Source organism: Periophthalmus magnuspinnatus, chromosome 10 (assembly GCF_009829125.3).
Source record: "Periophthalmus magnuspinnatus isolate fPerMag1 chromosome 10, fPerMag1.2.pri, whole genome shotgun sequence".
Taxonomy (NCBI): domain Eukaryota; kingdom Metazoa; phylum Chordata; class Actinopteri; order Gobiiformes; family Gobiidae; genus Periophthalmus; species Periophthalmus magnuspinnatus.
In genome coordinates, this window is record NC_047135.1 from 21,604,084 (window position 1) to 21,629,488 (window position 25,405).

At 38.7% G+C, this 25,405-nt stretch overlaps 1 protein-coding gene across 1 annotated transcript; it reads right to left on the reverse strand.

Moving 5' to 3' along the window:
- Nucleotides 1-2,651: 2,651 nt before the first annotated feature.
- LOC117377868 (alcohol dehydrogenase class-3-like) lies at nt 2,652-24,865 on the reverse strand. Its single transcript, XM_033974378.2, has 9 exons — nt 24,776-24,865; nt 24,163-24,264; nt 19,744-19,894; nt 18,665-18,752; nt 11,639-11,858; nt 8,227-8,490; nt 7,227-7,359; nt 6,784-6,922; nt 2,652-3,411 (listed from the first exon to the last, which is right to left on the reverse strand). Exons 1-9 carry the CDS (start codon nt 24,791-24,793, stop codon nt 3,384-3,386), a joined length of 1,143 nt encoding a protein of 380 aa, XP_033830269.1. The 5' UTR covers nt 24,794-24,865; the 3' UTR covers nt 2,652-3,383.
- Between the last annotated feature and the right edge of the window lie 540 nt (nt 24,866-25,405).

Here is a 25,405-nt window from a genome sequence, read left to right on the forward strand (position 1 = left end):
TTATGAATGAGTCTAGCATTTACCTACTCACTGTCATAGTTTTGTCAGGCAGATTAACATGTAATACTCTTGATGTTTTTTCTTTTTCTTTTTTTTTTTTTTACCACAACTTTAAAGGAGCTGTATCTGATTTTTCCTGTCTTAAAAATGTGAAAAACAGAACTAGCTCATTGTAAACTATTTAGTGGTCTAAGGTCATTCCTCAGATCGCTTATGCATTCTGATCATCCTAATTATTCACTGTGATGAGTTAATAAGTGCTTTTCACAGCTCTCAGAGACCAGAGCAGAATTTTGCATTCTCACATATCACCACTATCTACAGTACTTCTGTCTGAGAGTGTGCCAGCTTTGGCCCGACAGAAGAAGAAGACCAGAGAGAACGGATCTGAGCAATGTATTATTTAATTACATTTTCTTTTTTATTTACTTATTTATTTAGATTTTTATGTTGCTTTCTTAATAATTTCATTGATTGAGTTATAATTATTATCATAATTATTTAAATTAAACTCCATGCCTCTTTATTCTTCTTCTGTAGTGGTCTTGGTGCATTATGGGTAATAAGGCAGTGAATGATACACTCATGTATCCTTGGTAAATTAGCCACATACTAACCAGGGCACATGCCTCTGGAAGACATGGGGATTGGAACATGATTTGGGCAGTGAGTAATGGGCTGGATGCTCTACCATACCAAGGTGAGGAAAGATGCCTTTGATTTGAGAGACAGCCCTGGTGAAGGGAGGGAAGAGGGGCCAGGTGAGAGGAGAATATATATATATATATATATATATATATATATATATATATATATATATATATATATATATATATATATATATATATATATATATATATATATATATATATATATATATATATATATATATATATATATATATATATATATATATATATATATATATATATAAAACTCAGCATTCTTTAGGACCATACACATTTCAGACATGCATAACATGACCCACCCTTTCACTGTCATGATGACACACTCAGCCTAATAAACAGCTCCAAATCTCTTCATCTGGATGTAAATAAAATAAAACGCGAGGCCTCTTTTGACATTCTGCTGTCGGCTCTGCTTTATTTGAGCACTGGCATTTACCTTTGTCTGTTTGTCACTCAGCCCTCCTCTTCCTCTGTCATCCCTCCATCACATGCACAGTTATGGCACTAAAGAGGTAAGGCTAAAGCATAAGCAAATATTAATTAAAGATCATAAAAAAATGTGTTTATTATTTGTTAGATAGCATAAAGAGAGAAAGAAAAATAAAAAAAAATTGGGTTTGTAATGCATGATTTTATATATATATATATATATATATATATATATATATATATATATATATATATATATATATATATATATATATATATATATATATATATATATATATATATATATATATATATATATATATATATATATATATATATATATATAGCGATTTCTCAGGTAAGCATTGCAATTAGATTTGCAATTTGCAATTTAATATTCTAAATTTAAAATAGGATTCTGTTCAAAGTTTGTGGAGGAAAAATGTGGTAATCCAAAATGGCAGTCTCAGTTTCAATTCGATTGTGATTAATCTTACAGCTCTGACTGAGAAATGCAGTTTGTGTAGAGCATTAGCAGTTAATCAAGCTTATAATAAATGACAGTGCAGTTGCAGTTAGAATGCAGCAGAGGGTGACTTGCTACTTGTAGACTTCCTCACAGTGGGAAGAACTCAAGTAAGAGTTCTATTACTTCACTAAAAGTAAGAGTAAAAGTATGCGACTTTAAAAGTACTTTGAAAAGTGATATTTCTTTAAAAAGTTTCTCAAGTAAATGTAACCTCTGAATTTTTGTGTTATAGTTCATTTAGAGAGAAACTTTTATGATTTTATGATTCTCCATGGTGACAAAGAGGATACAGGTCAGGTCTATGGAGAGGTGACCCCACTTAATGTAAGAACTCTGTAAGATTTTAGGCAAAGCAAGGACATTGAATTCCTCTTTAACATTGTCTAATAGATCACTGATATTCAACCAGTGTGCCGGGGAACAGTAGTGTGTCTTGTTGCATTCCCAGGTTTGACTTGGAAAAGTAATTTGACTAAACTGACACATGGATTTTATTGTAATTTTTAGTATTCTGGGTTGGCATTAGCAACTTCTGATCCCACCAAAAAAAAAAATAATAATAATAATAATAATAATTAACATTTTTTGACCAGATTAAAAATAAATTACTTAAAGCTACAATGTGTAACTTTTTAGTCAAAAGCTAGACCAAAATATGTTTTTTTCACTTTGGTTCTGTTTATTGCACTGAAACGATGGGTTCTCACTTGCATCTCCATAGACCTGACTCTTATTTCACCAGGGCTTGTATCCATGGAAATATTAATTTGGCTATAACCTTCCACATTATGACATAAATCGTATCTATCTCCACGGACAATGTTCCAAGGTATGGCTTTAACTTTGTTTCCATGGGAGATACATACTGTAACTTTAATTTTACTTCTTAACTGTTCACAACATATTTATTTTTATTTTATTTTGTGATATTTATAATCACAATTGACAATTGATTATTTAACCTTGACATCTGTAGTTATGGGAGAGCAATGAAGACAAAATGTCATCTTAAATATTTTTATTGAGCAAAAGACAATTAAATATACCAGAAAAGAGCAAACACATTTCTTGTCACACCACGAATAACACATCAAAATGTAACAAGGTCTTTGAAAGTCTGAAAGGTCTACATTTAAATGTAATGCACAGACAAATATTTGATTAATGCTTAAATAGCAGTTTAGTGGCAACACTGTAAATACAAAACAATGACACCATTTTACGTTTTATTGTCTTGAAAGTGCAAAATTCAAGGAAAACACTGTATTAACATGTTTCATAAGTTTTACTTACTGTTTTTGATGCACAGAGCGGAGTGCATTCTACTAATGAAACTACAGCACATTGCATCAGGTTAGGAAAGCTATAGTGAATAGTTTTTTGTTATGCTTTTGTATATTTATTCAGTATTGTCGTGCGGGAGCATGAATGACGTAGGCTTGGGGTGGAGCATTGGACAAAAGGGTTCGAACATGGCTCGGGATAGATGCTAAAATACTCAAACATATATTGATGCCATCTAAAACCTCTTCAGGCATGTTTTTGATGAGGGAACATTGTTACTACATGGGAGAGAAAAAACAAATCTATTTTCATGCTCTTGAAAAGGATGATCTGTGATGATGTTATTTCTGATGTTAGAAGGACATCTAGTGGTGAATTTAGAGAATTGTGCAGTACTTGCAGAGAGCTTCCGAAGACTTCATCTTCATTTCTTCATCAGGACCTCAAGACTTCTACCACAGGCTGATGACTGAACGGATACTACAAAAACAATACGCACAAATTTAAAACATTAACTCTTAAACACAGTACTGTAACACATTATACCAGGGGGTGTCCAAACTGTTTTCATTAAGGACCATATATCAAAAACAGATGACCCAGAGAGCCGACTGATGGCCATAGACTGATGATCATTAAAAGAATAATTCAAATATGAGTAGGTGTAACAGGTCAGACTGTGGTCATGTGGAAATTGTCAATAAAATAAACTGAATATTTGATATGGGCTTTATCAACATGGATTTAAAAAAAAAAACTTACAATAAAAAGTACTGCTTAAGATGTATGGGCTAATTCACCTGGGAGTTTAAGGGGGAACAAAATTGGGCTATAGCTTTGGACACGCCTGCATTATAACATACATACATACATCATATGTTGTATGCAGTAGGTGGTTAGGTGGAAGAGCGTGTGGGAAAGTTTTTAATGACTGTAAAACCCACATGATGTGTTACTTTTTTGTAGAAAAAATACCTTATAAACAAAGATTGTTTTGTGATTGATTGATTGATTGATTGATTGATTACAATAACTAAAACCAATTAGCCTTAAAGCTAGCATTGAGCAATGAGGAGTGTCAGCTGCATTATTCCATGGAAAATTATAATTTGGAACACTCTCCATGGAGATGCATACTCTTGATGGCATACTGTGGAAAATTAGATTCAAAGAAACAACATTTTCATGGAAACAAGACCAAATAAGAGTCATGCATATTTTTTCTATATTTTTTGTGCAATTAAAAATAATAAACATGTTTATACTTGTCTATGTGGGGCTTTAATATAGCCTGAAGGAAGACTGAATTCATGATGAACAACTACTTTATTAAGAATGATTCAGGCTTAGTGACCAACCCAACTGCTAATCCTTACCCCTTAAGTCACTAAGCCTGAATCATACTTAACTATTTGTTCATTATGAATTCAGTCTTTCTTCATGTGTTATTAAAGCAACTCTATTATACAAAATTTACTTTTCAGAGCTTATAATTGTCTCCCCTTGTCATGATTTACCCTTTCAAAACTGTATTCCGAGCAATTCATGCATGTTTGAATCTTTATTTTCCTATATTCAAGATGTCATTGCTCCAATCTGCCCACTGCTCTGTACTTACTTTGCTCTCCAATTTAACTTTTTTAATTTTAAATCAGCTCTGATGCTAGCATAATCTGCAGCTATCCATAGGAGATGCCGGCAGAATATTTATATTAACATATTTATTGTGATGATGTTTAAGCCAATGTCCCACTGGGCACTGCAGTTTGCTAACACTGAAGTCAGCGGACTTGTTTCAAGTTGTTTTTGATGAATATTGCGATTTAAAATGTTCAAATTGTAACATAATGATCCACAAATTTCATAGATTATAACCATATAGCAGACAGAAGCACAATATCGCTTCTTTAAGGTCTACTTGCCTAACTACCAAACAGCAGCATAAATAAACATAGTTCCATCATGTGAAAAACAAAAATAGTTTGTCTGTCCATGGGTTTCAACTTCCTGTAATATGCAACACTTTGTTGCATATTATTGTCACAGTTCTTATTTTTCATTGTTCTGAAACCCATGGATATGTCACTGTCACATGTTGGCTATTAAACCTACTGGTCCAACCTGTTTGACTACAAGCATTATCCCTGTTTTAGTTGAGCAGAACTATTTTTGTAGCAGTAGCAGAAATGTGGGAGTGTTAATGATATACCTCAATACATGTGAGACACGTGAGTATTGTTGCTAGAGATTTCACTGTAAATGGTAAATGGTCATATTTCTACCTTCAAGGCACTCAAAGTGTTTTACTTCAAGGAATTAGTCACCCATTCACATATGCATTCATACACTAATGTACACAGACACTAGGGGGTGAGGTGGGTTAAGTGTCTTAATCAAGGACACAACAGCAGTATTCATCTGTGGGAGTTGGAAGCGCACCATCAACCTTCGGATCAGTGGGGGAAAACTACCAACTCAGCTACTGTCACCCACAGTGTATATATTGTGTATACTGTGTATTTAAAGACACGCCCCAAGTGGAGAGGTGCAGACTCTACTTCACTCTCCCAGTACTACTCGTAATATTACAATGCACACCCAATGTCGCAATATAGCTACCAATACAATTAAAATATGTTTAATAGATGCGCTACTTTACTTTTATTATTAATTATTATATGCTGAAAGTTGTCCGGCGGTGGAAGGAATACTTTGAGGATCTCCTCAATCCCACCTTCGCATCTTCTGAGAAGGAAGCAGAGACTGGGGATCTGGAGGCGGACTCGTCCATCACCCTGGCTGAAGTCACCAAGGCTCCGGGGGTGGATAAGATCCATTCTGAGTACCTCAAGTCTCTGGATGTTGTGGGGCTGTCTTGGCTAACACGTCTCTACAACATTGCGTGGTGGTCTGGGACAGTACCGCTGGACTGGCAACCCGGGGTGGTGGTCCCTCTGTATGAGAAGGGGGATCGGAGGGTGTGTTCCACCTATAGGGGAATCACACTCCTCAGCCTTCCTGGTAAGGTCTACTCGAGGGTGTCGCTGTATCGGTCCGTTGTGGTAAAGACGGAGCTGAAAGGCAATGCTCTCGATTTACCGGTCAATCAACGTTCCTACTCCTCTCCTCCAGTTTGGGGCCGTGAGTGCTCCGATGACCACAACCTTCCAGGCTGTCTCTAGTTCTTCTTTGTGCTCATGTGTTGGTCCATGTGCCCACTTATCTTAGCTGCGATGATGCCTGACGTTAGATCCATGTTGTGGAGAGACAGGTTACTGGCCGATAGTTGGATGGAACTGTACCCTTTGAGGGATTATTCTGTATGAGTATTGTACGCCCTTCGGTTAGCCATTCAAGGTGAGTCCCATCTATTAGCAGCTGGTTCATTTGTGCTGCCAGACGCTCACGGAGAGCAGTCAGTTTCTTTAGCAGCAGTAGGCGTGGATCATGTCAGGGCCTGGTGCAGTCCAGTTTCTCATACCTGAGACTCTTTCCTGGATGCCACTGTGATGGTAACTGGATTCTGTTCAGGGAGGTTGCTGTGGTCTTCTCTCAGAGCCATCAGCCACTGTGCATCGCTGTTATGTGATGCCGCCTTCTCCCATATGCCTTTTCCAGTACTGTTCAGAAGGCAAGTCTGCTCTGGTGTTATTACCCTGCCACTGAGAGAACAATTTCGCTGGTTGTGTTGCAAACAGACGGTTTATTCGTCTAGCTTCATTACCTTGCGTGTACCTCTTCAGGTCGCTGGCCAAGACTTGGAACCACATGTTTGTAACTTTAACATGTTTCATCCGTCTCTAGTCCTGAACAGCTGCAGGCCTACGTGTTTGTAACAGTAACATGCCTCACCTTTCTCCTGTGTTCAACAGCTGTAGAGCTGTGTTGACCTCGTTCAGACTCAGTCTGTGTGTGATAAACTCGTCCAGTTTCAGCTCTTTCTTCATGTATTGGTCTACTAGAGCAGGAACACTGCTCACCCCCTTCCACCCTGTAACACACACACACAACATATACATCTTTTAAAAAAATCATTTTTAGAGTTTTATTCGCTACAATGCACTTTTAAATTAACATTGCTGTCAGGATTTCACTGAGACTTAAATCCGCTAGTACAAGGGTGCCCAAAGAGGAGTCTGTGGGCAAACCTTGGGCCACCAAGTGGTCTGATCAGCCCTGCAAAGTACTGAAGAGATTTGTATGACTAAGAGGTATTTATTCTGATTAGATTTTGTCCTTATGAGTGAATAAAGCACAAAGTTTTGGAGTGACTTTGAGCTTCTACTGTTCCTCACCTCCAAAGTATGTCCCCTTGAGTGTGCGTCCCATGAGTAGCTGATCCACATCGACTCTGATTGGCTCTGAGTCAGTCCAGCCCACCACCACACACACGCCCCACGCATCAATAGTGGACTCCAGAGCATCAGACTGCAGCACACAGAAATAGACAAGGATGATAATCTAACAGATGCACATCACATTATAGTTTCCTTCCTAAACTTCTGAATATTCTTTTTGATACATTCAATTAAAATAAAAATAAAAATACGAGATTTTATCGCATCCCAGAAGCTAAGCAGGGTTGTGGGCACAGTGGGTAGTGTTGCCTAACTATGGATGTGTCCTTAGGCAAGACACTTCAACCACATGGCATAGTATAAATGTGGTGTGTGAGTGAACCCACAGGAGAGTGGGCTCCGTGGGTGAAGGCCCAGCCATCAATTGTTTGCATATGAGCCCTAACTTCAAGCCTTGCTCCAGGATGGGTCCCCAGCCGCACTATACCGGGTGACGTTGCAATCCTCAATTTTTCACTGTTCATTGGAGTAGGGGCTCTGGCCCCTTCGCTCAGGGCTGTGCGGTCCCTGTATGACCGTAACAGGAGTTGCGACCTTTTCTCAGTGTATGTTCAACCCCGCCAGGGTCAATGTACCTACTCTCATCTATGGTCATGAGCTTTGGGTAATGACCGAAAAGACAAGATTGCGGATACAAATAGTAAAAATGAGTTTCCACTGTAGGTTGGCTCCCTTAGAGATAGAGTGAGGAGCTCAGTTACACAGGAGGAATCACTGCTCCTCCATATGGAGAGGAGCCATTTGAGGTGGCTTGGGCACCCGGGACATGCTGGAGGGACTACATCTCTCAGATGGCCTGGGAACTCCTTGGGATCCCCCTGGAAAAGCTGGAGGAAGTGACCTGCCCTGCAAAAAATTATACTAAAATTCTCATGATTACTCTAGAAGTGTTTATAATTATACCTTGACCTGAATAAACACAATAATCGATAATGACCATGACAGTAGCGTTGCCCACGCACTCCAGTGCATAGTCCACCCCTCCTTGGGTCATCTCCTTCAGGACCTCCTGGATGGACTGGGGCTTGTGGTCCTGGGGGTTGATGCACTCGGTGGCCCCTAGCTCTAGAGCCTTGGTGAACTTGTTTGGGTTGATATCCACAGCGATGATCCTGGAGGCACCCGCAGCTCGACAGCCCATCACCGCAGCCAGGCCCACCGCTCCCAGGCCAAACACGGCACAGGTGGAGCCCTTCTCTACCTGGTCAAAATAAAACAGGTGCAGGCCATGTGAATAAGTCAATACAGGACAATAGTACAAAATAATTTAATATTAAAAGGGGGTGAACTCGATTTTAGTTTCATGTAATATCATAAAATTGTCCATTACAGAGCAGTGTTTTTTATTTTTATTTTTTATTTGTTTGTTTTTTGTATATGAACCAGGACGTAATGCTGGTGCACTCTTACCGTGCTAGTTGTTAGCATTACTGTAATGACCTCCACTCTGGTCTGTGAAAGTTGTGAAAAGTGCTTATAAACCCATGGAATTTAATAGGAAGACAGAACAGCTTTAAGCTTTACGTGAATAAGTTCCACCACTGCAACTCATGTTTCATGTTTTAAGATAGATTTTAAGATAGATATCAGGTAGAGCATCCTTAACATAGGGCTCATATCAGTTTAGGGCCAGGCCTCCCAAATGATCTAATCTGGCCCCGGCCCACCTTCCAAATGTTGTCTCTTGTTTACTAGTTTACAGCTGCTTTTAGTCCCCGTTTAATTCTGTTTAGACCTGGTTTAGTCGAACTTTAATTCTGGGTTAGTCCAAGTTCAGACCCACTTGGTACTAGTCATGTCCCAGTTTAATACTGCAGGTTCAGTACTGGATTGGCAATTAGAAAAAGCAACGTATTAATACTGACGCAAATCTAGTGTGGGGGATATTTTGTGTGACCCAAAATACTGTTAAAAGTGCACAGCCCTCCAAAAAAGTTGAAAAGCCCTGCATGTTGATTTTCTAACTTTGTTGCTGGTTTTCTAACTTTCTGTTGGTTAAATCAATTATCACATTAAGCCCTGCTGCTGCTTTGCAAAAATACACTGGATTGCATTAAACCTTTGTGTGCTGCCTTCACTTTTACTTGAGGACAAATTCTGAAAACATACTGTGCCCCAGCTGTTGATTTATAAGTGAGTCACAGTACTAAACAAACAGTAAATGAATAGTGTTACCCAAGTACATATCATTGTCAATCTTATCAAGATCTTATCTGTCCTATCAAGATTAAGATTTAAAGAGAATTTTACTTTTTTTTTTAGAATTTATAAATTATAGCATTTCACCCAAAAAATATATAAAACATAAACATGTTTAGTAAGTTTTACTTTCATTCACTCCCCCTTCACAGCTCTAGCACACCACGATCAGCATGCATCCGGCCAAGGTATCTACTACAGCCAGAAAAAAACAAAAACAAAAAACCTCACATTTGAACAGAACATAGTGTATCTAAATGACTCACACACTTGCCTCACAGAAATAAGGTCCTGGTTGTATGGGTTCTATGTGGAGTTTGTATGTTCTCCCTGTGCCCCTTTCCTACATGTACTCAAAACATGCAAAACAGGTTCCAGCTAGCTACTGATTAAGATTCTGATTCCTGGGGTTGAGTCCATGGGTGTTGCTGGACGATTATCTTGAGACAGTGCCATGAATGAATTTCTTACAAGGACAATACAGTTAAGCATTTAAAGTGCATATGGCTGGTTATAGTACTTTTTTATTAAACCATAGATAACATATTTAAGTTTTGTCTAGTTGTCCAATTCTGGTCAAGTTTTAATTTTATTTACTGGTTGGACATGGGCAGCAGGTATGACATCCATAGAGTTAATTCCATAACTGTTACCTAGCAACCATAGCATTAACAAGGGTCTTGATTTGTCTACATTACATAGTAGTTATGACTAGACAAATAATAATAGTTGACTCCTTTAATTTGTTAAATGAAGGTTTAAACTGTCAGAAAAAATGTATTACTTGAGTGTAAATTGCTGCTGTATTTTGGATGGAACTGAGTTGATGACATAGAAGTAGCTGTGTGTTCTAAAACAGAATACTTCTACCTATTATTATTGTACTTTTCGTCTTAACCTTTTTCCACAAACTGTCACTTAACTATGATCAATATTTACCACCATTACTATTGCACCAAACTAAGTAATAATTAGAAAATCATGAACACCTGTCATATGCACTTGAAATTCTATCCAAAATAGTAAAAAACTCCATGGAATCTTTTACAAAACCACACTTTATGGTTACATAACATGTTTTTTTTTCTTGTTTTTGTATGATTTTGTTTTTCTATGTATATATCTTTATTTAATCAGGATAGTCCCACTGAGATTTGGAGTCTCACGCTGCCCACGCGTCGAACCGAGAAACTTCTTGTTGTGAGGCTGAAGCACTAACTGCTGCAGCCTATGATATAACATATATTTATCCATGAGTAGACTTGCATAGGTTTTGAAAACATATATACAGTTTGTTTAAAAGGGGACATATGCACAATTGACTTTGAAGAGCTTTTTCTATGTTATAATGGTTTCCCTGATCATTTACTCTCTCAAAGTTGACTTTAGTTGGTAATGATAAGTTGTATTTAGAGTGATTCGTACATGTTATTTACTAACTCTTTGGATGATTGAGAAAAGTGACTGTGGGTTCAGAAGATTATCAAAATATATGTGGCAATGTTTTGAGTGTAGATTAAGGCGGGGGAGTTCAAAATGAGTGAAGAGATGCTGCTGGCCTCTAACACTGCAAATCTGTGACAATAATAAGATTAAATTCTTCCAAATTAGGGCTGATGTTTACAGCGGGCCAATTGTAAGGTGTGGCATGTGTGCCGGTGATGGAGATGAAATTAGTTTGTCTCACAACCAGTATGACACTTGAAAGCTCTGCTTAAAAAGGTACAGTGTGTACCTTTCTGGAGGTGGCTCATCAACTGCAGGATTCCATAGAAACAGATACTTAAAATCACACTTTGCAAAATTCTCCATGGAGATACATACGTTTTATGCCATACTATGGAATATTGGAACCAAAGTAACAATATTTCCATACAAACAGAATGAGGCCTTCCTCAGCCAAATAAGAGACAGGTTCGTGGAGATGAATGCTTGCTCACAGTAATGATCCATGTTTATCCAAGTTTTTCAGTGCAATAAATGGAACCAAGTTGAAAACTTTTTTTGGCTAAAAACCTGCAATTTAAACACTTAAAGCCACAGCATGCCAGTTTATGATGAATTAATACATATTGCCTGGAGCTCCATAAGTTATTCTTGCATCACCATTTTGAGGAGTATCTAGAGTATCCCTCTGTGCTCTTCCTCACCTGTGCAGTATTGAGTGCGGCCCCGTACCCTGTGGCCACCCCACAGCCTAGCAGACACACTCTGTCCAGGGGAGCGTCTGAGCGGATCTTAGCCAAAGAAGTGTCAGCCACTACAGTGTACTGGGACAGGGTACACACACCCATGAACTGGTACACCTGCTGCCCCTTCTTGCACAAACGGCTGGTCCCATCTGCCATCACACCCATCTGAGTGGTCTCCCTGCACAAACACACAGGAAAATGGTGAGTAGTGGGTATGGCTGTAGTGCCTTAAGTTGTTTGAAAAAATCGACCGATTAATTGACTAAAGTAGAACAAAATTTGTATTACTCAGCTAATCCTTTCATTTAGATTCTAAGGATGAGAGAACAGCAGAAAGGAGAAGTGTCAGGTATTTTACTATGGAGTATTAGCTGATAAGACATAACGTAAAAAAGTAACATGTAACCATGTTACCTTTTACTGTTTTGAAAATGCTATGTTTGGCAAAAACAAATATAGCAAAAAATATGCTATATTGGCAAAAACAACATACGTTTAACAAGTTTCATTTTTATTTTTTGATGCCAAGTCTCCTCTTCCTTTGCTCTCCGCACCAAGTCACTCCCCCTTCAGAACGCTATCACAACACAATTGGTGTGCATCCTGCTAATGAAATCAGGTTTGTCACGTTGTTGTGTACAGTTTTGTATCATGTTTTTGTATATTTATGGAGAATTGTCATGTGGGAGCATGGTTGTAGGCTTGTGGGCTGAGCATTGCCCAGAATTTTACAGATGAAGGAACAACATTATAACATGGTAGAAAGCTCAAAAGATTTTTTTCAACAATATCCCCCTCTTTAACCCTTCGATTCACATGTTTAATCATCATCAGTCTTTAAATAAATGCATTGTTCCCTAGTACTTTTTTCTGCAGGTGTGCAGCTTGGGTCAGATACATAGACATATGTAATATTTTTGAGAGCTTTTGCCGCGCCCCTTTTTAGTCAACTAATCGATCAACAGGACATGCCTTTAGTTGACCAAGAATGTCTTTAGTCAATTTCAGCCCAAGTACTAGGACACATGTAAAGGGAAAACATGTGTTCAAAATAAAAACTACAATTTCACAGTACTATGATGGTTACATTATGATTTTATGGGTGTTTTAATTGCTAAATATACATTGCAAAACATAATATATATTAGTGTATAGGGTTGTCAAAAGTATCGAAAGTCAGATACTAAAAATTCTAGTTCTAGCAACAAAACTAGATACTCATTGGAGCAGGTATCAATACTATAAAATGTCAAACTCACAGGACTGAAATGAACCTTTCCTGAATAGCTATAGAATGATCTTGAGCTGTATCAGAACAAGTATAAGACCACATAGACTAGTACATGCCCATGGAACACTGGAGCCTACCTGGACCACTGAGGGATAGACAGATATTTTCACTTTCATGTATATTTTATACAGGAAGAGCCCAATGAGTGTAACCAACTCTTTTTCAGGAGCACCCTGTTAAAATACAGAACAATTGAAGCAAAAAAACAAAACAAAATAACTACATAGGTCAGTTTAAAACATCAAAAACAGGTGCAGGCGTGATTATAAATGTTCATCACCTGATTTTTAAAATGCATTAGTGGTATCAATGTATCCAGTTTGTCCTTGAAATGTATTCTATTTTAGGGATGGAAAATAACCAAAAGCCTTTTTTCCCCCGATTTTTTAAAGAAGACAATCAAGAGATCTTATATTAAAAGTTCCCGTATCAGAGTTCAACAAGCGAGACATTCAGACAGTCTCATCAAGTAGCCCCTTATAAACACATTTTATATAGTGTCTTTCTGACAGATAGCAATGGCCAACCTACTTTTTACAGTGTACAGTGAAGGGTTTTAAATTCATCACCTGTTCATCACCTGAAGGTCTGAGTGAAAGGGTCTATCTAAAGCAGGGGTGTCAAACACATTTTCACCGAGGGCCACATCAGCAAAATGGCTGCTCTCAAAGGGCCAGATGTAAAATAACAAATTTTTCAACTTGTTAATTAACAAGTGTTTCTGTATTTATTACTTATTCAAGTTACAAATATTGCATATACATTTGCCTAGATGTAAAAATATGGCTGTGTAACTGCGTATGTCCTGATAAATTGAGATTTTAAGACCATCAGACCTTTTAATTTACCCTGTCGAGGGCCACATCAAATGATGTGGAGGGCCGTATTTGGCCCACGGGCCTTGACTTTGACACATGTGATCTAAAGGTTTCAAGTAGAGGCTGAAGTCTACATGTAGATGATTATATCTCCATGACTTAGTAAAGAAGGAAAAGTTGCTTGAACAATTAATTTTCTATAATTCAATGGAACTGGAACATCCGTTTATGTATATTATATATCTATATATATAAAACTCTTACATAATTCTATATATAGAAATGTGTTTTAAATTATAAGTTTTCGTCAAGCCAAAATCCAACATATCTATGGCTGGTGACTCAATCAGTGTATCATTTACTATTTGAAATTTGTAGGTTGCACATCACTTAAATGTTTTTTTTTTAAGAACAAAAATCATATACTTACTTTTATTTGCATTCAGTGATAATTTATGATTTTTTGGATCTAAATAAAATCTTGCTGCAGTTTTAAAACCTCCTTATCAGCAGAGGGATATAAGACTACATGGTAATATAAAAAGAAACATCTTCTAATTTAATATTGAAAATCAAATTCTATTGTTTAAAGAAAGATTGTTTTTAGTGTTATCCTGGTATCAGAATCAGTATTGAGTACCAAGTCTATGCCTTAGTATCAAGACATTTTGTATAAAAATCAAGAAATTTTAATATTGTGACAACACTAATTAGAACATGTACTTTTTTTGGTTTGAAGGGTTAATTTTATGAAACTATATTTAAAAACACACTAGGAGGAGCTAAGATTACCACAAGTTAATTGTGAATCCAGATAAGAATCTTAGTCTGCTTTCACTCTCTATATTTGAGCATGTTTACTTTATTTCTGAGGACACAGATGGGCAATGTCAGTGAATAATAAAAAACAAACAAAACAACCAACTTCCTTAAAAGTTAAAAAGGTCAGAGCAGGTTATCAAAAGAATATCTTTACATATAGGTGTGTGCATTTGCATGAGCTTAGAGTTAGCAGATGTTGCTGAAGTTGGGCAACCTGTTTGGATAAAATGGTGACACAGTGGTTAGGGCACTAGCCTCACAACAAGAAAGCCTCTACAGTCGCATTCACATATGCAGCCTGCATTTTCCAAGATCAGGGTCATGTGTGAATGAAGCCAAAACACATTTCTCTGCATTTTTAAACTGACAAATTCCCAGGTAAATTACCGGGAATATACAGGCAAGGCGTATGTGTGAATAGAGCCAAAAACTGTCAGTGCCTCAGCTTTGTTTTCTTGGTTACAACATCGGTTTCCTGGTTGCGCTACGTGGCAAAGTCTCATTCTCATTCAGTTTAAATGATGTAGCAGTGTGCTGCCATGTGAGAGAGATAAGAGCAGACCCGGCAATATTCTGAGACTGGTGCATGTGTGAATGGGGGTCACTGCTGAGCGGTCTAATGTTTTGCACCTGGCAATTTGCTGGAAACTATGTGTGAATGGGGAAGTGAAGAGTGCCTTATCTTCCCATATAGCTGGGTGATGTATCAAACAAAAATATCAAATTGAGAAATAGGATTATTTTAACAAACAAATAAATATCTTTTCTTTCTTACCCTCAAGCAAGAGATACAGGAGCATAGCCTCCAGAACCAGTGGCCTCAGAAACAGCTTTCCTTTCTGCGATCAGACAGTTACATCTGAACATGAGCACTGGCACTTTGCTGCTTTAACTGAAGCAATCAGCACTTGTATTATATATTGTATTATTTATATGACTATATGAAGGAATGAAATTAATCTAACCAAGGTTGTTTTGAAATCACATCCCCTGGTTAGTTTTGGGAAATGTTGTAATGCAAAATATATCTGATCACCTTACATGGGACTTTTCAGTTCATGTAATGTAAACAAGCTCAAAAATAGGAGCACACAACACTACAGGCCCATACTGGAACACATACTGACATATGGAGGCCAAACTCAATATGTAGGCAATATACTGCAATACTGTGCAGGTCTATTGGCCTTTAGTTAGAACAAAATGTGTCTTAGTCAACTATTCATTTTATATAGATTTTAAGTATTTATATCAAATTTATAACAGCAGAAAGGGGAAGTTAGTGAGTTAGCTGTTCTTTTATCATTGTTTAGTATTTATGGCAGAAGTCATGATTCGCAAGTTTAATCTGTCTTTATATAAATACATGGTTTCCTAGTCCTTTTCCCTGCATTAATGAACTCCCGTGCAGGTGTAGTCTTGTAAGTGCAGTTTGGGTCAGATACAACCCCAATTCCAATGAAGTTTGGACGACGGGTAAAACTTAAAAAAAAAATACAGAATACAATGATTTGCAAATCCTTTTCAACCTATATGAACTGAATAAACTACAAAGACATGATATTTAATGTTCAAACTGATAAACTTCATTTTTATGCAAATTTTCACTCACGTGTGGTTGTCTGCCACACGTTCCAATAAAGCTGGGACAGGGGCATGTTTACCACTGTGTTACATCACCTTTCTTTTTAAAAACAATCAGTAAGTGTTTGGGAACTGAGGACAATAACTGTTGAAGCTTTGCAGGAACAATGCTTTCCCATTCCTGCTGAATGTACAACTTCAGTTGCTCAGCAGTCCGCGGTTTCCGTTGTCATATTTTGCGCTTCATAATGTGCCACACATTTTCAATGGGAGACAGGTCTGGACCGCAGCCAGGCCTGTCTAGTACCTGCACTCTATTACTACGAAGCCATACTTTTGTCACACGTGCAGAATTTGGCTTGGCATTGTCTTGCTGAAATAAACAGGGACATCTCCGAAAAAGACATTGCTTGGATGGCAGCATATGTTGCTCCAAAACCTGTATGTACCTTTCAGCATTAATGGTACCTTCACAGATGTGTAAGTTACCCATTCCATGGGCACTAACACACTCCCATACCATCACAGATGTTGGCTTTTGAACTTTGCGCTGATAACAATATGGATGGTCCTTTTCCTCTTTGGCCCGCAGGACACGACGTCTGTGATTTCCAAAAACAATTTGAAATGGACTCGTCCGCCATAGCACATTTTTTCACTTTGCGTCAGTCCATCTCAGGTGAACTCAGGCCTAGAAAAGCCGGCAGGGTTTCTGGGTTTTGTTGATATATTTATTTAGTTTATTTATTTATTCATTAGGACAATGTACAATTACATTAAGCACAATGGCAGAGATGCTTGTACCAGATTCTAGCTTTACAGCTAATTTCCATCTGTAGTCCTCAGGGGGAATACAGATGGAAATTAGCTGTAAAGCTAAGGCTTTCACTTTGCATGGTACAGTTTTAACTTGTATTTGGAGATGTAGCGACGAAGTGTGTTAAATGACAATGGTTTCCTGAAGTGTTCCTGAGCCCATGTGGTAATATCCTTTACACATTCATGTCTGTTTTTAATACAGTAGCCCCTGAGGGATCAAAGGTCATGGGCATTCAGTGTCAGTTTTCAGCCTTGCCACATACATGCGACGATATCTCCAGATTCTCTGAATCTTTTAATGTTTTTATGGACCGTAGATGATGAAATCCCTAAATCCCTTGCAATTGCACATTGAGAAACATTCTTAGACTGTTGGACTATTTGCTCACGCAGTTGTTCACAAAGTGGTGAACCTCGCCCCATCCTCACTTGTGAATGACAAAAAACAGTTTCCAATTAACCTGTTCACCTGTGGAATGTTCCAAACAAGTGTATTTTAAGCATTCCTCAACTTTCCCATTCTTTTGTTGCCCCTGTCCCAGCTTTATTGGAACATGTTGCAGACATCAAATTGAAAATAAGTGAATATTTGCATAAAAACAATAAAGTTTATCGGTTTGAACATTAAATATTATGTCTTTGTAGTTTATTCAGTTCAGTGTAGGTTGAAAAGAATTTGCAAACCATTGTATTCTGTATTATTATTATTATTTTTTTAAGTTTGACACAGCATCCAAACTTCATTGGAATTGGGGTTATACATTGAGATACGTAATAGTTTTAAGAGTTTTTCCCACGCCCCCTTTTTAGTTGACTAACTGATCAGCAGGACATGTTTTTATTCGATCAAGAATTTCTTTAGTCGATCTCAGTCCTAATATTTTGAAACATTTGAAAATACATACAATATAATAAATGTGTCTAAACATTTGACTCATTGTTTACACACAAATTTCACAAGAACTATGGTAATGCTGCACTCGACCGCACTGGGTTACGCTAATACCTCAGTTGAGTGACAATGACTCATGTGTTAGTGTGTTGTCACATGAAGAGCAGTCACAGCACGTCATAGGCTATGAGCATGCACTCATGACACCACATGGTCACAATGTACATTTCATTCTTATCATGTTATTATTTAATTAATTGTAAACTGCCTTCAATTACATTTGTATAGCCATCTACTTGTAATTGCACAATAATCCTGCTTTGCAAGTAAGAAAGTCAGGAGTAAACTTTTTTCATAATAATCCTCAATTTCACAATTTTCAATTAACTGTATTTTTTAATAATCTAATCAAATGAATTCAATTAAAAGCCCAGCCATAGACAAACCTGATGCGATGTGTAGTAGTTTCATCAACCAAATGCACACTGATTGTGTTGTGATAGCCCTCTGAAGGGAAAGTATCTTAACATGAATGGAGGGAAGGCTCAGAGCATCAAAAACTAAAATGAAACTTAGATGTTTTTTTCAGCAAATATAGCATTTTCAAAACAATAAAAGGTAACATGATGATCTAAATATGTTATGCATTAGCACTTAATACCCCAAAGAAGTAAAATATCCCCTCTTAAATGTTTTTTAATCCTTTATTTTGCTAAATAAACTGAATAGCCTCCAAAATTCCTATATAGAGTACGCACCAGTTCTTTCTGCATTGGTTGGTCTTGGGGCTGTAGCACCTCTTACACTCCCCACACTGAGGCAGGAACAGAGGGATCACTTTGTCTCCTGAGGGAAAAGAAAAGACACTTTTGATAGTGATGTAGCTCTCAGACATAAATATTAGCCAGTAGCTAGATAGTTTTACAATGCTTTAGATCTGTATCAAACTAGATTGGACTGACTTTTGAAGGCTGTGATTATACTTTTTTAAGTGGTACAGATTAATGTACTGTATTGTCCCTGTATTGTTTATGTTCATGAAATCAATACTAAAATCCATTTTAATGTTTGTTTTGGAAAAGACTAAATAAGTATGAGGAAAGAAGCCGTGGTTAATTATTTTTCCTGTATCTCCCAGCCATGTTACAAACTAATAGATTTTTTCTGCATTTGGGCCTTTTGCCCAAAACACACACAGGAACAAGTGGAAAGACATCAGTCACAAACTAGTGGCAACTTAATTATGCCAGGTGCACCGGGTAGCATAAAGCCTCGTGCCAGCTAGATACAGGCACGCCTCCACAGAGCCGATCACCTCCACTGATGGGTTTTATGTAATAAACACACTGAAGCCACTATCTCAACCTGGTCTACAGCGTTAAGAGACACAGGGAAAACAAAACATCCAAAGGCACTCACAGACCACAACGGGCGGTCTGGTCGCGCATCATCTTGACGGAGGCATCTGTCATCAAATGCAAAGGCGTCCAACTAGAGGTGTCCAATGCGTTTGTGAAGCTCCGGTTTTTCAGAGTCACACTACTAGCATCAAACATTTATGTAAATTTGTCTGAACACACTTCTGTACTGTACAGGAGACATGGCACGTCAATTAGCCAATCAGGACACAAAACACAATGTGTGTTCATACACTGTAAAAAAAAAAGCACGCAAAATTCCCCAAAAACATACGCGAGACCACGAAATGTGAACCGCGATATAGCGAGGAACCACTGTACCTCCTCTTTCAATGGTGATGTTTCTCCTCACAATAAACACAAACTGTGATAATGTGATACAAACAGTTCTAAGCCTACAGAACAAGTCCTTCTATTACCTGGGCTAACGTTGGTGACCTCAGCGCCCACACTCTCCACCTCCCCGGCCCCCTCGTGTCCCAGGACTACGGGGTAGGGCCGCTCCAATGAGTTTGGTCCCGCCTCGTACAGGTAGGCCCAGTCTGTGTGGCACACTCCACTATACAGCATCTGAACAAAACACCTCTCATTAGCAAAACAAACAGAAAAGGGCAGTGGAGTAGTGACAATGAGGTCCTTATTTACCTGCAAGCTTATTCACAGCTGAATAGAAATTTGAATGGTTGCAATTGGTCAGTAATGGAAGAAGTACTCGATTGTGTTAGTTAAAGAGGGTGTTTTTACTTCTATGGGGTATTAATTGCTGACACATGACATATTTACATCAGTATTTTACCTTTCATTGTTTTGAAAATGCTATATTTGCCAAAAACGTATTAACATATTTTATAAGTTTCACTTTTATTTTTGACACTCTTGAGTCTCCCCTACCTTTTCTCTGTGTTAAGTCACTCCCCCTTTATAGTGCGATCACAACACAATGTGTGCATCCCGCTAATGAAAATACAGCATATTGCATCAGGTTTGTGAAGTTGCTGTGTACAGCTTCGCATTATGTTTTTGTATATTTGTTGTGTGGGAGCATGGATAATGTAGGCTTGTGGGCCGAGTATTGCACAAAATCCTACTGGTTCAAATATGGCCCAGGGCCAGATAAAGCTAAAACACTCAGATATACATGGATGCCACACAAAACCTCTTCAGCCATGTTTTGACAAGGGAACAATGTTATAACATGATAGAAAGCTCAAAAAAGTAAAAGAGCAAATATAGGAGAAAATAAATAGTCAAGTAAAAGTATCATATGAAAAAATCCCCATAAAAGTACAGTATATAACTTTCTGGAGATGGCATATCACCTGCATGATTCTACAGAAAAAGAAAACAAAAATAAAACCATACTTTAGAACAATCTCCATGGAGATATGTTTTATGCAGTGGCGTGCGACCAGGGCAATCAAGTAATTAAAATAATAAAAAAGTTTTGAAATATATCCAAATCATATTTTTCCCTTCACTTCACTGCCTGTTTGAAGCATGGTTGAAGTCACGGTGTCCTTTCCTACACCCTACTGGTCACTGAGCACACTACAGCAACCGCGGTTCCCAAATGCCTCATTAACTGGTATTGTTGTTCTGTGCTACAGAAGCCATGCTGCGCCATTATACTTCCATGCGCAACACACTCTCAACATGTCCTTTTACAAGCAAAGAACCAGCCGGTTGCTTTTAAAAGGCATGTGCATGCAAACTGAAGACCGCAGAAATACAGGTCAGGGCTGGGCACAGCCCAAAGGAGTGACATGGAGCCATTCACCTGTGGTCCCACCACCGGCGGGAGGATCTGTGAGGGGCTGGTGTGGAGAGATTTGGATGGCAGTTGAAGATGAAGGCCTCAATGACCGGATCTCTGGATTTGGGAGTCAGGCTCTGGAGACATGGAATGTCACCTCACTGGGGGGGGGGGGGGGGGGGGGCTGAGCTTGTGCGAGAGGTAGAGCGTTACTGACTAGATATAACTAGTCCACTTCCATGCACAGTTTGGGCTCTAGAACCCAACTCCTTAAGAGGGGCTGGACCCTCCATTTCTCTGGCATTTCCCACAGGGAAAGACAGTGAGCTGGTGTGGGTTTGCTTATTGCACCACAGCTCAGCTGCCATGTGATGGAGTTCAGCCCAGTGAACGAGTTGTTCTGCTGGGGGACTTATGCCCACGTGGGCAACGACAGTGACACCTAGAGAGGGGTGATCGCAAAGAACGGCCTTCCTGATCTGAACCCGAGCGGTGTCCCGAGCGATCCATCAGAGCCCTCTGTGAGTCTTCAATGGGAGAGTTTCTCCAAGATCCTGGGGAGGCCTGGGGACATGGATTCCAAGTGGGCCATGTTCTCTGCCTCTATTGTCAATGCGGCTGCTCGATGCAGCCTCAAAGAGATTCTGGCAAACCGTCTGACACCTCAGGAGGAGGAAGCAGTGCTTCACCAACACTGTTTACAATGTGGGTGGAGAGATGCTGACCTAGACTGGGGATGTTGTCAGACGGTGGAAGGAATAGCTTGAGGAAACAGAGACTGAGGACCTGGAGGCGGACTCATCCATCACGCTGGCTGAAGTCACTGGGATGGTCGGCAAGCTTCTCGGTGGCAAGGCTCTAGGGGTGGATGAGATCTGTCCCAAATGTCAGGGACAGATCTGTTTAAGAAGGGGGACCGGACGGTGTGTTCCAACTACAAGGGGAATCCAACCACACCAGGAGAATCCAACATCGGATTCAGAAGGAGCAGTGTGGTTTTTGTCTCAGTCATGAAACACTGGACCAGCTCTATGCTCTCCATTGGGTGCTCGAAGGTTCGTAGAAGTTTGCCCAACCAGTCCACATTTGCTTTGTGGTTCATTGTATTTATGGACAGAATTCCTGGGCGAAGCCAGGAGCTGGAATGGGTCCGGTTCTCTGCTGTTTGCTGTTTACGTTCCTACGTTCCTACCGTCACCTATGGTCAGTGTTGGGAGTAACGGCGTTAAACTATAACGGCGTTACTAACGGCGTAACTTTTTCAGTAATGGAGTAATGTAACTAATTACTTTTCCTAGCGTCGTAACGCCGTTATTGTTACTGACAATAAAATGTAACGCGTTACTTTTAATTGAGTTCACGCTGCTCTTCATCAGAGTCTCTCAGCCGAGGAGCTGCTGTTGTGTTTCTTTGGTGAAAGAGGAGGCTGGGGTGAGATAAAAGGCTCGTTTGAGATGAGGCGGGCGCAGATACGACGCCGTCAATCGGTGCGCGGTGCATGCCGGTTAGTTTTGTGTCCAAGATGCCACCGACTTGCTCTGACGTAACCTGTGCGCCGGTAACGGGAAGTTTTTGAGCGAAGCGAGCGCAGCAGCTCTCCACCGACTGCGGCCGCCTGCATGGACTACAAACGTGTAATGCATGATGGGAAATGATGTCCTGTCCACACGGGCATTCACAGCAGATTAGGTCCAAGTTGTGTTTTGATCAGACTGTGTTTTCTCCAAAGAGGAACAGGCTCAGATCAGAGGTGATTAATATTTGAATACTGGACAGAGCATCACAGTGTGTGGCCAGAGAAGGCCTAAAGGTTTTGTCTTATTTTACATGATTTACATTTGAATGCCTTAGTTTTGCAAAACATGGTAATGAATCTTTTCAGTATTTTACTGAAAGCACTTTATTGTTACTGTTTATTTTAATGAAGAAAATACTTGAAGTTCAGTTGTCTGAAATTGTGTGACATGTTGATTTATTTGCACTTCAAATTAAATGTTTTATATTTTTTTAATTTTTGATACATTCTATAATTTACTTGAAAACAAATGCAATATAATTGCAATCTGTTAAAGTGAAATAAATGTTAAAGGCTCACATCTGTTGTGTTTTTATTGTTTTAACATAATAAGTAACATGGAGTAAAGTAACGCAGAGTAGTTACTTTGCCTAGTAACTAGTTACTTCTCCCAAAAAGTAACTGAGTTACTAACTCAGTTACTTTTTGGGAGAAGTAACTTGTAACTATAACTAATTACATTTTTGAAGTAACTTGCCCAACACTGCCTATGGTCATGAACTTTGGGTAATGATCGAAAGGACAAGCGGTTGAAATGAGTTTCCTCTGCAGGGTGGCTGGGAGATAGAGATAGGGTGAGGAGCTCGGTCACACAGGGTAGACCCGCTGGAACACCTAGGGAGGTGATCCAGGCATGTCTCACTGGGAGGATGCCCTGGGGAAGACCCAGGACCCAGGAGGGACTATGTCTCTTGGCTGGCCTTGGAACGTCTTGGGGTCGAGAGCTAATTACTACCACTGTGCCACCAATAATAACTGGGCAGAAGCACAAGACATAGCAGAGTTACTAGTTAGTGCAATTCTCCTCATGAAAAGTTTGATGAGAAGATTTGCCTAACAGAGGAAGTGAGAATATATGCAGTCTTTCAAATGTATGTTAAATGCTAAGCTTACATAGTTGGATCGCCTAATGAACTGGAACACAGGCTAGCAAGTCCTGATCCTGACACACTTCTTGTGTCCAAGACTCTCCACCAAAGTACCTGTTAGAGCCATATGAACCATCTCGCACTCTGAAGACCTCAAGGACCAGCCTCCTACTGCAGCTAAAGTCTGTCTTCCTGAATATGTGAGACAGGCTACTACTTTGACCATATTTCAATCCAGGCTCAAAACTATTCTGTTTAGCTGTTCATATGACTGAATACGTTTGATCTGCCATCTTTAGTTTTACATTTAATTTGATTATAATTTGTTTCTTCTCACCAGCAGCCTCATTATTTTATTGCCATTTTAAAAGTAGTTTTTGTTACCGTAAGCACTAGTTTGAATGACTGTAAATGCACAGACCTTGATGCGCACTTCATGAGCTTGGGGCGGATCCACCTCTACATCCTCTATGGTCAAAGCTGTACCTGGCTCCCATGCCACCGCTGCTTTACATGTGATCACCTATATGGACAAAAACAGCCATGTTTAACCCTCAGGTTTCCCGATGGACATCTTTTTTCCCTATTGCATTGGAACACTCAGATAAAAAAAAAAAAAAAAAAAAAAAAAAAGGTTAAACTTAGGACCCTAAGGACATAATAGTTTGTTTACAAAAACAGCAGTTTTTCTTATTTGATCCTACACACACACAAAAAAAAAAAAAAAAAAAAAAAAAAAAAAAAAATATATATATATATATATATATATATATATATATATATATATAATGAAACAATGTAATACAAATTTTGGATTTAGACGAAAAAAGTATGAAAAATATTGATCTATTATGATTTTACAGCTGTTTTTACTGACGGTCAACTTATTTAAACACGTGAAGAATAAACACAAGACAAGTGCACTCCCTTATGGGACAATTGCGCACAATACTTACGCGGAACAATATCCAAATGGTGATTTCAAAATAAATACTACTGACTTGAGAAAACGATGAATTATTTATTGGACATACCTTGTCTTTAGTCGACATGTTTACGGAGCACTACGTCGTAACTGACACAATTTCCAACAACCTCCTGATAACCTGATAACTTTTATAAACGTGCTGGGGCTTGCTGTCGTTGAGGGCGGGGCTGCTGCCGTCTTTGCGACAGTTCGTGTGCAACGCGACACTTGCCCTTCTCTTTACGGCACAGGCATAGTTCACATGTGCTTCTTCTGACTCGTGGTGGTGAGAAACGTAAATATCTCCCATTAACACCTCGTTCACGGTAAGTGTTTAACCGTGTGCTTTGTTGTTATAAGGCAGGATACAGGCGTAGTTATAATAGTGAATGTGATCGCGATGTTAGGATTGTGGAAATGTGTTTGTAATGCAGCTGAAATGGCTAAATAGTGTTAGCATGTTGATAGTTGCTAGGTGCTGAGCTCATGCAGCCTAAAATTTGGAAAATTCTTCCTTTGAGGATTTTTTTTTTTTCAAATTTTTTTTAAATGTTTGTGCTAAATTTGGAGAATCAGTTGTCTAGATAGGAGTTTTCATTGTGAAGATGGATAAAGTTAAATGCTTGAAAACTATGCATGGATCCAGTTAAGTTATATACTTGAGATCAGGAAGAAATACCAGTGGAAGTAATTTGGT